The sequence below is a fragment of the Corvus hawaiiensis genome, chromosome 1, assembly GCF_020740725.1.
Source record: "Corvus hawaiiensis isolate bCorHaw1 chromosome 1, bCorHaw1.pri.cur, whole genome shotgun sequence".
NCBI classification, from domain to species: Eukaryota; Metazoa; Chordata; class Aves; order Passeriformes; family Corvidae; genus Corvus; species Corvus hawaiiensis.
The window spans coordinates 64,742,924-64,755,852 of NC_063213.1; the positions used below are offsets into that span (position 1 = coordinate 64,742,924).

At 47.4% G+C, this 12,929-nt stretch overlaps 1 protein-coding gene across 1 annotated transcript in view; it reads left to right on the forward strand.

The window, feature by feature from the left end:
* The window catches only part of GMPR (guanosine monophosphate reductase), a 42,455-nt gene extending 29,702 nt beyond the window's left edge, over window positions 1–12,753 (forward strand). Inside the window, exon 9 of the mRNA XM_048308622.1 lies at window positions 7,847–12,753. Within this exon, the coding sequence (XP_048164579.1) occupies window positions 7,847–8,027 (181 nt within the window). The 3' untranslated portion in view covers window positions 8,028–12,753. The remainder of the gene's footprint in view (window positions 1–7,846) is intronic.
* The last annotated feature ends 176 nt before the right edge of the window (window positions 12,754–12,929 follow it).

The window sequence follows — 12,929 nt, forward strand, 5'->3', positions numbered from 1 at the left end:
TCCATTGGTATTTTACTCCAGAAAGTGCTGAGAATTTTGAGTTTTTGAAAAAGCAGATGACTCCAGAAAACCTCTGTGTCTTTTCTCATACGAGTGGCAGTCATAGTCACTACCCTCAGACAACAGGATTCTTACATCCTTTGTTAGAGAATGACTCCTTACAGTAAACACTGGTTTATTGAGGGGTCCCTTTTGATTCTTCTCTGCTGGCGTAGATTCAGGCTCTGGTCCCATCTGGTAAACTGCTGTTTGCAAGAGTCTCAGACACAGTGACCTTACCTGCTGTTCCAGCCAGACACTCAGGACTGATGGGTTTTGTTGGCCTTCTCTGCTACAACCACTCCAGCATACAGGTTTTTCCCAACATGTCCAGCTGCTACCACGGGTAAGAGTTGCAGCTCTGTGAAGGTGACAGCACAGAATGTAAAGCAGAATGGGATCCACAAAACAAAATGGAATTCATGCTTTGACACAGAGACAAGCATGATGCGAGCTTGACAAGCTTGCTTGACAAGATAGCAGTCCCAGATGTCATGCTACATGGAAGGATCTTTGATCCCACCTCCTGTCCTCCACCCCAGCATTGACTCCTATGGTGGTTGTGGTCTGCACCATAAAATTGTGCATTAGTTCACATAGCACGTTGTGAAGTGCAAAGTGGTAGAACACAGCCTCCTTCAGAGTATTTACAACCATGTCCTTTGGCCTAAATCATGGCATCATAAAATCATTTGGGTTGGAAGGGACCTTTAAGGTTCATCTAGTCCAACCTCCAGTACAATGAGCAGGCACATCTTCAAATAGATCAGGTTGCTCAGAGCCCCATCCAACTTGGCCTTGAATGTTTCCAGGGATGGGGCATCCACCGTGTCTCTGGGAAACCTGTTCAGTGTTTTTTGATTTCAAACATGACTGTTTATTTGCAGAAGAAAGAGCTGCACAGGAGGCCATCTGCATCTGAGATGACCTGAAATGATGCACCAGAAAGATGTGCTTGCAAATTCCTGAGCTTTGATTCACTTCGGGTTCATATACCATTTCCCAGAAGCAGTGTACAGTTTGGGGACTCTTTTTTATTTTTTTTTGTCCCCCAAAAATCTGCTTGTCATCAAAGCCTCTGAACAAATGCTCTGAGTGGACAGCACTAATAAGTGTCTCACAATATAAAAGTGGCAGCTGCCATTTGCATGGTGGTGCTGGCAAGCTTTTACCTGAATGATCATTTCCTGTCCTGGGCTACCCTGTGTTTGAGTCAGCTGGAGTGTGGGAAAGGCCTGGTGCTGATCAGGCATTTAGTTAATGGCAGCTCCCTGAGAGGTCACAGAGCAGCCCAAGCGTGCTGCATGGATCTCAGTGCAGCACTGTCATTAGGGCCCGGCTTCCACAGAGGTGGTTGAAAGTTGCAGGAAAACTTTGAGAAAGCTGGCTGTACTAGGGGGACGAAGGACTAAGGCAGCTCTTAAATTCTGTTCCACCTAGTTAGGTGTGTGTGATCTGGTAACAAAATTTATTGCCAGCAGGAGAACTAATTGACACTGGTCCCTCTTAAAAATGAGATAAAGTGCAAGTATTCCATCTTGTAGGAGCAAAGGATGTACAGAAATGTACGGAGCTTTAGGGACCGAGTCTGAAGAGCTGGCAGAGTAACGACACATACACCGATACGATTTGAGCATCGTTCTCCCTTTATTGTTTAACTATACAAGCTCATATCTACTTTTGCAAAGATTCACACCCAGTCCCTCTAGATGGCCTCTAATCCACAGGAGAGCCGACCAGTGTATTGCTTTGCCAAGGACTTTCAGGGCTGCCTGCAGTCAGGTGCTTTCCCAGGCTTGCCCGCAGCCAGGGGCCAGTTCAGGGGTTTTTCCTCAGCAACCCTGGGTTGTCCAATCTTTCCAGGGGTATCATATGCCCTTGTTCCATAAGGAATCCCTCTATACTGAGCTGTATTTGGCTCAGTCTAGACAGACCCTTTGAAGTCATTATGGGCAATGCTATACAGATTTGGCTTGATCCATAGCTGTATTTTGATTTGCATCCTCAATTTAAGAATTCCCTGGGGACCAAGTTCTGACACTTTCTCAGCAGCAAGGGAGCAGGAGCACAATCCGAAGTTTTCAGTCCCTGTTGAGATACTGCATTTCTGTGCCATTAATGGGTAGCATAGAAGGAGTCTCCCCGTCTACTGCTAGATACAACAGCTCCAAACACTAAACCTGTGACCCTTGGCTCTTAACTGTGAAAGTGCTGATACCCATCTTCACTCTACAGCCGTGACACAGAGCTGGCTACCTGTACCAGCCTTGGTCTCAGTCTTCCTTGGCCTGTCCCAGCATGAGTGTCACTGTGGTTTAAAAATAGCAGCTGCTAAATCCAGCACTGTAAATGTGCTGGGCATTGAAGGGGGATTTGAAACAGCATAAGGCTTTGCTTTGAATTGCTCTTATAGTAAAAGTTACAGGAAGTTTAATCACTTCCTAGTTAAGCTTATGGCAAGCTTGAACCAAAAGGGTTCTTAGTCAGCATTTGAAATGCTGGAAACCTCAAACTTGACCCAGACAGGTCAAGTCAGTGGGGTTCCTTTATATGCATTTAAAAAGCCCAGCTGTAAGTCTGTATTGGTGACCCAAATAAGCTGTTTTGTCTTTAAAAGAGCCTGAGCACTCACAGCCTGTTATTCTAGCAGTGGGGAGCTCAGTGTGCTCCGTCCCCTGCAGAATCAGACTGCTTGTCACTTAACTTCATCTTCTCAAAATTACACGTGATGGCTGGAGAACCTGAGCCTGCAGCAGTTACATTAAAACTGACAGGTAAGGTGAGATGGCTGTAGCAGGGGATGAAGTCATGAGAGTAATTGGTTTTGTAATGAATATGTCAAGCTGATCCCATTTAATCTGTCTACGCAGTTTCATTACTCTTATGTCATTTATATATTGGCTTATTTTTACATTTTCACCTCCTTCCATGAGGAATATGGATCAGAGCTAGGGATTTCTGAAAGGCAGTTTTTATGTTTCTTTTGTGGGAGAAGAGAAATAAGGCAAGCAGGGACTGAGGCTGCATGCAGTATTGTTCAGTTCGAGCCAATTTGCTTTTGTTAACCCTTTTGAGATTTCACAGGTTTTGTGTGAACACTGCAGTTCTATGGTGGCCACTCAGCAATTCACAGCTGCTACTAAGCTGGGTTTGGGCACTTCATATTAACTGCAGGGTGAAATTTTGGCCACAGAGACAGAATAGCACCAACTGCTGGCTGCTGCTTACCATCTTGTTGTGTATCCCAAATGATAGCCTGGAAGACCTACCCACAGTTCCTCCATTTCTTATATGCCCCACTCAAAAGATTGCCTCATGACAGGGCAGCCTCACCCCTTTATTCTGACCCACGTTTTGCTGGGCTGACAGAGCACCATCACGTCCTGCCTGCCAGGATTCCCACCCACCACACACATCCCTCCATGCAGCAGCCTTCAGCTGGCCAGGTGGGGCACCGCAGACTGGACCCTGGGAAAAAAGTCTGAAGCAAATGGTTCTCCCTTTCTATTCAGTGGCTGGCAAGAGTCAGAGTCACTGCTGAGAGCATCTGAGCACACCTTTTCCAGCAGCTGATGACAGAGCCTCAATTGCTCTGTCATCACCTTTCTTTCTGAGAAGGGGTTACTTTTGGGTCATAACTCCAGGAGAGATGTCAGAGCTGCAAAACCCACAGCAGTTCCTACTGACTTGGTTTTGCAGCTCTCTGCCAAGTGTGCCAGCTTTTGTGACAGCCCGTGTAATCCATTGTCATGGTTTATCCCGGCAGGCAGCTAAACACCACACAGGCGCTCGCTCACTCCACTCCCCAGTGGGATGGGAGAGAGAATTGGGGAAAAAAACCCAAAATTCATGGGTTGAGATAAAGACAGTTTAGTAGGACAGAAAGGAAGGGATGATAATAATAACAAGAGCATTAATAATATACAAAACAAGTGATACACAATTTTTCACCACTTGCCAACCAATGCCCAGCCAGTTCCTGAGCTGTGGCCCCAGGCAGCTTTCCACCCTAGTTTATATACTGAGCATGGTCCCACGTGGTATGGAGTATCCCTTTGGCCAGTTTGGCCTAGCTGTCCTGGCTGTGTCCTGTCCCAGCTTCTTGTTCCCCCCCAGCCTACTTGCTGGTGGGGTGGTGTGAGGAAGAGGAAAGTCCTTGACTTGCAGTAAGCACTGCTTGGCAGTAACTAAAACATTGGTGTATTACCAACATTATTTCCATCCTAAATCCAAAACACAGCACTGTACCAGCTACTAGGAAAAAAATGAACTACATTTTAGCTGAAGCCCAGGACATCCATGCGTGGCCTGTGTGTAGGCATTTGTTGCTGGCAAGAGTCTCTACTTGAGGATTTTTTACTTTTTTTTCTTTATTGCCAACTACTGCAAACTTCTAGTCTCTGCTGCGTAATTAACCAAACAGGTAAGCAAACACCTTTCCTCCCCCTTTTCCAGACTTCACTTAAGCCACACCTTTCTTCACCCTGCCATGTCTCAACTCCCCTTACTTTCACCACAGGCCACACTCAGTCAGTCTGAGCTCCTTCAGTGAGAAGGGGGTAGCACAGGACATTGTAGTCATGTGTGTAATAGTTTCTCTCTGCTACTCCTTCTTTTTGTGCCTGCTCTGCTGAGGGGTGTCCACAGGACACAGTCTCTTTACAGCTGTCCCTGTTCTGGCATGAGTCACACAGGAACTGCAGTCCCTTTGGGAGTGCACATCTGTAGCATGGAGCACCTCCTTTCAAGGGTGCCTCCAGCTGCACCTCTCCTCAGGCATGTCCAGGTGTGTCTCCTCTCCCAGGGGCTGCTGCTGTTTCTTATATAGACTTGAGCAGAGGTGTCATGTGCTCCTCTGACTCGCTGAAAGTTTGGTGGCTCACACCATTTTTGGAGCCAGGTAGAGCCTTTTCTGGCATGATGCAGGTCATGGCCTTCTCCCACACAGGTCACACTGGCCACCCATGCCACCTGAACCCTGCCATGTTTGCCCAGCACTCCACCCATGTGGGCGCTCGTGGAAATCAGCTGGGTGCTCATCATATTGGGCACTCATGAGTGTACTAACAGGGTGTTTGGACATAAATAATTTGGGCATGCATGCATGCATGAACTGATTGAATGCTTATGCAAAAATTACTGTCCATTCATGCATTAATTAATTGGGCACTCATGCATTAATTTATTTAGTGCTCATGCATGAACTAATTTGGCACTCACACAAGAACACAGCAAGCCCAGCAATCTATGGCCTATACATCACTCCTCTCCTCAGCAAGGCACATATCGAGGAACTCTTGGAACATTAATCCAGTGTGAACTCTTTTGATATCATCATCACAGTCTTAATGTACATAAGTTAAAAACTCCACTTTTCCTCTCTTTGGACCAGCCAGTAGGGATTAATACTATAGCAGTACGCTTACTAAAATGTCTCTCCTCCATCCTGAGCACTGTGTTAAAAAAGTTATCATCACAATTTTAGACCCATGTGGATACAGATCTCACCCCTGGGCCAGACTACAGCAGATAATAGTGCACCAATATGTGCATACACATAGTAAAATTCCACCCACACTTCCCTGGGGACCAGATGACGCCTTGGCTTGGTGTGTGCAACGCATTATCTCTTAAAAACCCCTTTCCTCTGGGGACAAGAATATTGGGGTTAATGTTAGCACAGCTTGAGTATGTATTCATGACAAACTTCATCCCCTTATCCCCATGGACAAGACTACAGAGCTGATCTCACACTTCTCTTCTAGCATGCTTCCCCCAGTACGGTATCTGCAGGTTACTCCTTGATCAACAGGACATCCCCCAGCTCATCAGGTGACACTTGGAGGAGCACTAGCACGTGTTCAGCTGTCAGAGCTTCGGGGCTGTGTCGTTAAGTGTTCACCACTTCTGTAGATTCTGGTCTCCAAAGCCTAAAGTGGCAATCCACAGGCTCCAGCTTCCTAACACCACTGTAGCCACTGCAGGGACATCTCCCGGGGTAGTGGCTGTAACTGTCACCCATTTCTGAAATTTTGCACTGAAAAAAGGACCACCAAATGTTCATGCTCGTAGGAGCAATGCGCAACTTATGACCCACAGGATGCTCAAGCACGTATTAACAGGGAACTTACATTTGAACTGGTGGTGCATTCATGCATCAGGTAATGAACTGAATGGGCAGTCATGCATGAATGCAGTAAACCCTGCACTCCTTACCCAGCACAGCATGCAGAGCTCTTCTGATGGCAGGATGTGGTAGAATTTGCATTGGTTTCCACAAACCCCTGTGAGACATGCACTGTCTCTCACAATCTTGCAGGTTTCCCTGGAGCCTGAGCTCAATCTCCCAACTCTGACTGGAAGAGGTGGGCATGGCCAAAAGTCAGGAATAGGGGCATGAGTGTCATTTTGTGGGTCTGGCCTCTTCCTGCTGGCACTGGAGCTGAAAATGAAAGCCTGGGAACTCCCAGCAGTGCAGGCCATACAACAGAGCCCTAAGCCCTGTGCAGTCTGTGAGATGCCAGTGGCACATCCATCTTCCATTGGCCACTCACTGCAGTGTTTATTTCAGAGTTTCAAGAAAGAGTCAATTACTCATCAGATGTAGGGAGATTAATCATGGCTCCTTACTCACGTGGCATATCAACACTCCGCCTTTATTGTCTGCCTAGAGCTGTGACCTCGAATTTAAACTAACAGGGTGAAATACAGCCAGGCTCACACTGAAGTACTCCACATAGCAGCTGTTGCTGTTGTTAATGATTCACAAATGGAACCTCCAAACAGGCGTGCCCTTTCTTGTACTGTCTCCTGGAAACTTTTTTAAGAAAGAAGGAAATAAAGCCACATTGAGAACAATGACAGACCCCTGCCATGATTTCTGCCTCCATTTTGTAGGGCAGAAGGAAAGTGTCTCCTTTTCCCTCCACATTTGTCTTAGACCCTCCCTTCCCAAGGCTTGCCTGTCCAGAGGAACCAGCGTGCCAGGCAGAACGAGCTCGCTCTAAAGCCTAGTGAGATCAGCTGCTGATTAAGGGTCTCTGCTACAGGAGGGATTGCTGAACATGGGGCTGGAGAAAGCTGGAGGAGGAGTGCAAGTTATTTGCCTGGATTCTTCCATCATGTAACTCTTCGGATGTGCTTTTTGGGAACAGTGCACTCTGTGCTGGCATGCATCAGCACTTGAGAGTATTCACAGCACTGCTATTTTTCTGGCCTTTTTGCCTGGCTCTGAATTATGCTAGATCACCTTTTAGCTCCAAGGGACAGCTGTGCAGCAGGTTTCTGTAACAGGTTTCCCACTCTATCTCTCTGAGCTCTGGAGAATCACACTGGTAGGAGACAGCCAGAGCACTTCCATCTGTGTCTGATCGGTGATGTGGGACATAGCCCAGGGGCTGTGAAGCCTCTGTAGAGCTGTGCTGGGTGGTGCCTGCTGAGAACCAGCTCCAACATTTCTCTGTTTGAGTCTGGCCGTTCCTTACACTTTAAAACTTGCAGCTCTCACAGTCAAATTTACCTTTCAATAAGGCTGGAAGTTTCACTTGCTTGTAGGCAGATGGTAGAGGGGAGGAAGGGGCAGATCTGTAAATAAACTCATGGGATATTGGAGCATCTGCAAGATCTGTCTGCTTCTAGTTTTCAGTGTTGGTGGTTGAGTAGAACTGAGGAGTTTCAGTGCTTGAGAGCAACAAGCAGCAAAAGCAGCAAGCAGTAAAGCTGGGGGCACATTTGTAAACTGCAGCCTACAGAGTATTAAGCTCCACATTGCTCCAGTAAACACACTCGTTACTGATCTCTTCTCCAGGGCTTCGGAGGGCAAGACTGTGGAGGTACCATACAAGGGGGATGTGGAACACACCATCCTGGACATCCTCGGGGGGCTGCGCTCCACCTGCACCTACGTGGGAGCTGCCAAACTCAAGGAGCTGAGCAAGAGAACGACGTTCATCCGGGTCACCCAGCAGCACAATGAGGTCTTCTCTTAGCCTAGGCCTGGGGGGCTGGAGAGAGGGGTGGGGGAGAAGAGCAGGAAGGGCTGCTCTTTTCCTTTGCTTTCTCCTCCATGTTGTGTTAGTGGCAAACTTCCCTCTCTCTCTCAGAATGGCAGTGTTGTAGCCTTTGAAGTGGCTATGGCTGGGATTTGGAAGGGGAAGGTCATGCTATTAACACAGTGCCATTGATTCAAAATGCAATAGCCTCATCTTTTATTGTTGTGCCTATTTTATTTTTTAATCAACATTTCTTAACCTGGTTTTTTCCCCCCTCTGATAAATAGCTGCTGAAACCTCAGTTAACAAGGAATTGGCTTGTACAGACATGGCTGTTAACGCCTGCACACATTCACACATTCCCTTTTTTAAGACTGACCTGTCAGCTACCACCACTTTCTGGCAGTGCACCTTTCAGAAATTGCAGGCTGGAAGAGAAAAAGATGCAAGAAATTACATGGAGAAATAAAAAAGCAAATTCTCTTAGTCTTTTTTTCTGGCCAAAGAATGGATGTTACGGCACAGCTGCCAGCCTGCAAAATGTCAGAGGTGGATGGTAGATGAGGCCTGGCTGCTGGTGACATGTGATGCTAAGAATGCCAGATCTCTGTCACTCTCAGTTCACAGGGCTGTTATTGCTGTTCTTACTTAAATCTCCCTATTCAATGGACTTGCCCCTTCAGAGAAGCTGGCACTGAATGTAGCAAAACCGTGCTGGCCCCTCTGCCCCCATCTGAGGAGATCATTCAGGTGAACACTTTTCAGAGCTTGCCTGCTTTATCATGAGTGCAGTTATTGAATTACCAGGGTTCCTGCTTTTACCTGGTCTCTGGGAACAGGTTTTTAAGACATTGAAGTTGTAACCCTGACAAGGGGGGGACGGTTCTTGCAGTCCTCCCTGTTCCCTTGCCTGCTCACATCCATTTAGCAAAGACATAAAAACGCTGTGCAGTGCATTGTCTGTGGCCAGGTGGAGGAGGCCAGACGGATCAAATTACCTTCTGGTTATGTGGTACCACTCCTTTGCAGTCCTTGACACCATGCAAAGCAAGAGAGAGCTTTTGGCAGAACAGCCTGATTGATTGCAAGACACTGTCAGGCTGAGATGAAGTTAAAACATTTGCTCTAACGGCAATAATGGAGACTCTGGGTAACACTTCAATAAAGTGTAATGGCCTGCTAATTAATTGATAAATCACAATGAAAATTTCTTTGGAAATACAGGTTGCATCCACATGAATACCACAGTAGCTCAATATGATAAATGATGTAAAAGTGAGCACCAATGAATTAATAATGCTTGGCCACTTACTTTAAACTGCTGCTGAGATCATAATGTGGCTGATGTTACTTCAGTACTTCAGAGTCTTATTTTCCCCTCCTGTAGACATCTGTGGAAAGAGGCAGGCTTCCTTTGAAAAGCAAAAAAGTGATCTGTAGGAAAAGGAATAGCAAAGAGAAACTCTAGAATTAAACTCATACGCTGGACTGCTCAAAAAGCCATGCACAAGGATTGGTTCAATTGTCCATGCTGAGAAGCAAATCCAGGCCACAAGCTGATCCCTGGTGATTTTGAAGTGTGTTGTGCACATTAGAAAAAGCACAGGATATCTTCTAAATTGCCTGGTATTTTAAATGTCTTCCATTTAACATGCAGGGCATACTTCTTAATTGTGGGATGACTCCTTCCTCTGCTTTGGAAGTGGATAAGGGCTTGATGTGAGCACAGGTTATGCTTGTGCTGGCTGCAAGGACCATTTGTCCTGCCCACTTATCATAAAGAAACGTGAATGCAGATGAGAAGCAGGCCCTGTGAATCCAGGTGCTGATCTGTGTTCCCTCCAGCCTGGAAGCATCATGTTAAGAAAATGCCAGGCTTCTTCGCCACAAAAAGGCAGCGTAGGCCACCTACTGCTCTCAGCTGCACTGGGCCCAGAGCATGGGCAGTGTGACCTCTCTGCCTCAGTAAGGCTGTGGGACAGCCCTGCTCCTCTGTGTCATGGGAGGGGGAGGGGGTACAGAAGCAAACAGACACTTCTGACAGGAGTGGGGTGAGACTGCCCTGGCCCAGGCCTGACCACAGGTGTGTCTCCACACTGGTGCCTTCACACGTGGGAAGTGCAGCACTCTGCTGGTCTCATGCCCACTCTTGCTAGCGCTTTTCTACTTTTTTTAGCTACATTTCTAAGTGGAATTTAAGAAATACATATGCATATAAAAATATATATATTTGTAAACATTTTTTTTAAAAGATCACACGCACACCAAACCGAGCAGCTCCATGATGTCCTCGGAACAGTTTCTTTTCCAAAGGGCAGGTGCTGGGGGCAAGGGGAGGCAGCCTCTCCACAACTGTGAAAAATGGGGCCATTCTTATACCTGCTTTCCTTCCCTTCCCCTCCTGCACATACCTCTGATCAGTCACTAATACAAGAGGGACAGGCTAATCTTAAGTTGTCCCCCAAATTCTTCAGGCTGTGAATGATATTGATCCCATGAATAGTGACTGATAAAGTTTTGATGTCAGGTATTTGGTTTTCTGCATAGCAGGTCTTCCCATTGTTTTGATAAGAAGCATGATTTCTTTCATTTTCTCCTCTCCGAAAGTGAGCAGGAGAGAAAAATGAGACACATGAAGGCTGACCTGGCATGTCTGCATCTCGCCCAGTTATATGTGAATTTTGTTCAGGAAAACCCTCAGTTATGTCAGTGCTCACCATTGACACTGTACATGTGCAGCTCTGAGACAGGCTGGAAATTTTACAAAAAAAAGCAAACGCTTGAGTCCCCATTTAACACCTATTCCTGTGCTGCAGTAGTTGCCCTTATCTTCACTTAGCTCCAGGTCCTGTACCCTGCTCAAGCCTGCTGCCACTCCCACAAGGAACTGAGGCAGAGGGAGCTGGGAACACACTTTGTCTGGCAGGATGGTCCAAGTCAAGACCACAACCACTGACAAATGCCATGTACCATTTGTGGATCTACCTCACCTGCACATCTAACTGGGTTTTTTGTTATTTGGTGTTCTTCTGTGGGAAATGAAATTTGTAAGTGCTTAATAATGCTTGATGTTGAGTTATTCTGCATAACCAGGTCTTCTCTACCCCTACACCCCAACCCCATCCTGTCCAGAGGAATGCTGTGCATGTCACAGCCTGTGCTGTAGGCCAGGGCCATGCCTGCTTCCCCCAGACAGGCAATTGTTGAGCTCCCAAGGGCAATGTTGAGGTTCAGCCCACGGGCTCCACAGGGGTGCAGTTTAACACACCAAAGACCTACAAGTGGGGATGCTGAAAAGGGCAGCGTTACATCATTAAGCAATCCCTGCTGAGCGTGTCTGCCTGTGGCTTCTTGAAACTTAAGGACACCTCTAACATCCCTGGCACTCCCAGTCCTGCTCTGGGGTTGCCTTGCTGCAGCACGTTTTGCAGGGTGGGCTCCTGCCTGCACAGCCTGGCTTGCTGGAACTCTCCTTGGGAGGGAAGGGCTTGGCACAGGAGCAGCCTTACTTGCTCCCCGGTGACTGTGGTGGCTTCGAGGAGTGCATGTGGACACCTCTTGTAGGTGTGAGCAGTTGTTAAAGGGCTGGGCCTCGAGCCAGCATCGTGACAGATGCAAAACAAGCCACACAGGTCTCCTTTCTCTGGAAGAAACACATTCCATCTGCTCATTGGAACAGCCAGTCCCCATCGGCCATGGGGCAGGGGCTTTGGCTGTGCTTCCATGCAGCTTTCCTCTCTCTTAGGGCATAGTGGGGATGAATGTAGGATGGGGACACCCTGTAAATGTGGAGAGTTGTAAGCAGGGTCAGAAGAAGCCTCTGTTTGCCTTTGGAGGAGCTTTTCCCATACAAAATACGCCTGTCTCTTCCTTTCAGCTAGTCAATAGCAGGGGTAGAAAGGATGGGAATAAGGAAGAAATGCGGCAGCTGTTGGCCAAGCCCCACTGTGTTGGGACAGCTGCTTTCAGTCAAGGACAAGATGAGAGTTTAAAGCTTTTCTGAACCAAGCACTCCCTACTTTGTACCTATTGAACTCCACTCTCGTAACAGACTTGTTGCTACAGCTTTCTGCCAGTGTATGTACAGTGTCTATCCATCACCATCTCACATCCCCCACTAAGGGATGGTGCTGTTTAGTTGCTAATACCAGTTTTATACCAAAAATTCTTTTTTGGAGCCAGGAGGGCTTTTGCAACCAGTGCCTTGTGTAGAAGAGAGGGGGGAAAAAAAAGCCAAGGCCCAAGAACAGCAGTTTGCCTTCTGCAGCAGCCAGGCCAGCACGTGGGAGTGGGCCAGCCCTTCCCTGCAGGCTGGGAGCTGCCAGGGGTGGTGGGGTTGAAGCATGTCTTGAGTGGATGCTGGCACAGCTCTGCACCCCTGACACAGGACAGACCACCCCCTGCAGCCTTCACTTCATTTGTGGTCACCCAGATGCTTAAGCAAGCCCTCCACAACATTTATTTGACCCAATGTTTACTGGCTGAAGTTTTCATACATAAATCATCAGTTCAGAACTCCCTGGCATTGCCTGCGATAACTGTGAAGCGCTTCTGTGCAATTGGCCAAAAAGCTTTTGGTGTTTCGCTGCCCTGCTTGGCCTTGCTGAGATGGTGATGAGAGCACTGCCTCCCTTCCCTCTGCTGTGGCATCCGCATGCGTGCGGCCCAATCATCCCAACTGCTCCAAGGTTTTTGTTACACAATAAAGAGCTTCACTCTGACAGTCTGCAGAGCATTTTATGGCCACAGGTGGGAAGGTACAGGTGCCTTTCGGCATCGTTGCAAATAAAAGCAAACACTCAAATGCATTGCCAGGGCGGGGCTGGGGGAGGACGGGGCAGGGAAATAAATTGGGCAAGTTATGTCCCTAGGAAAGCTCTCTCCCCTTCAGTCATAAAA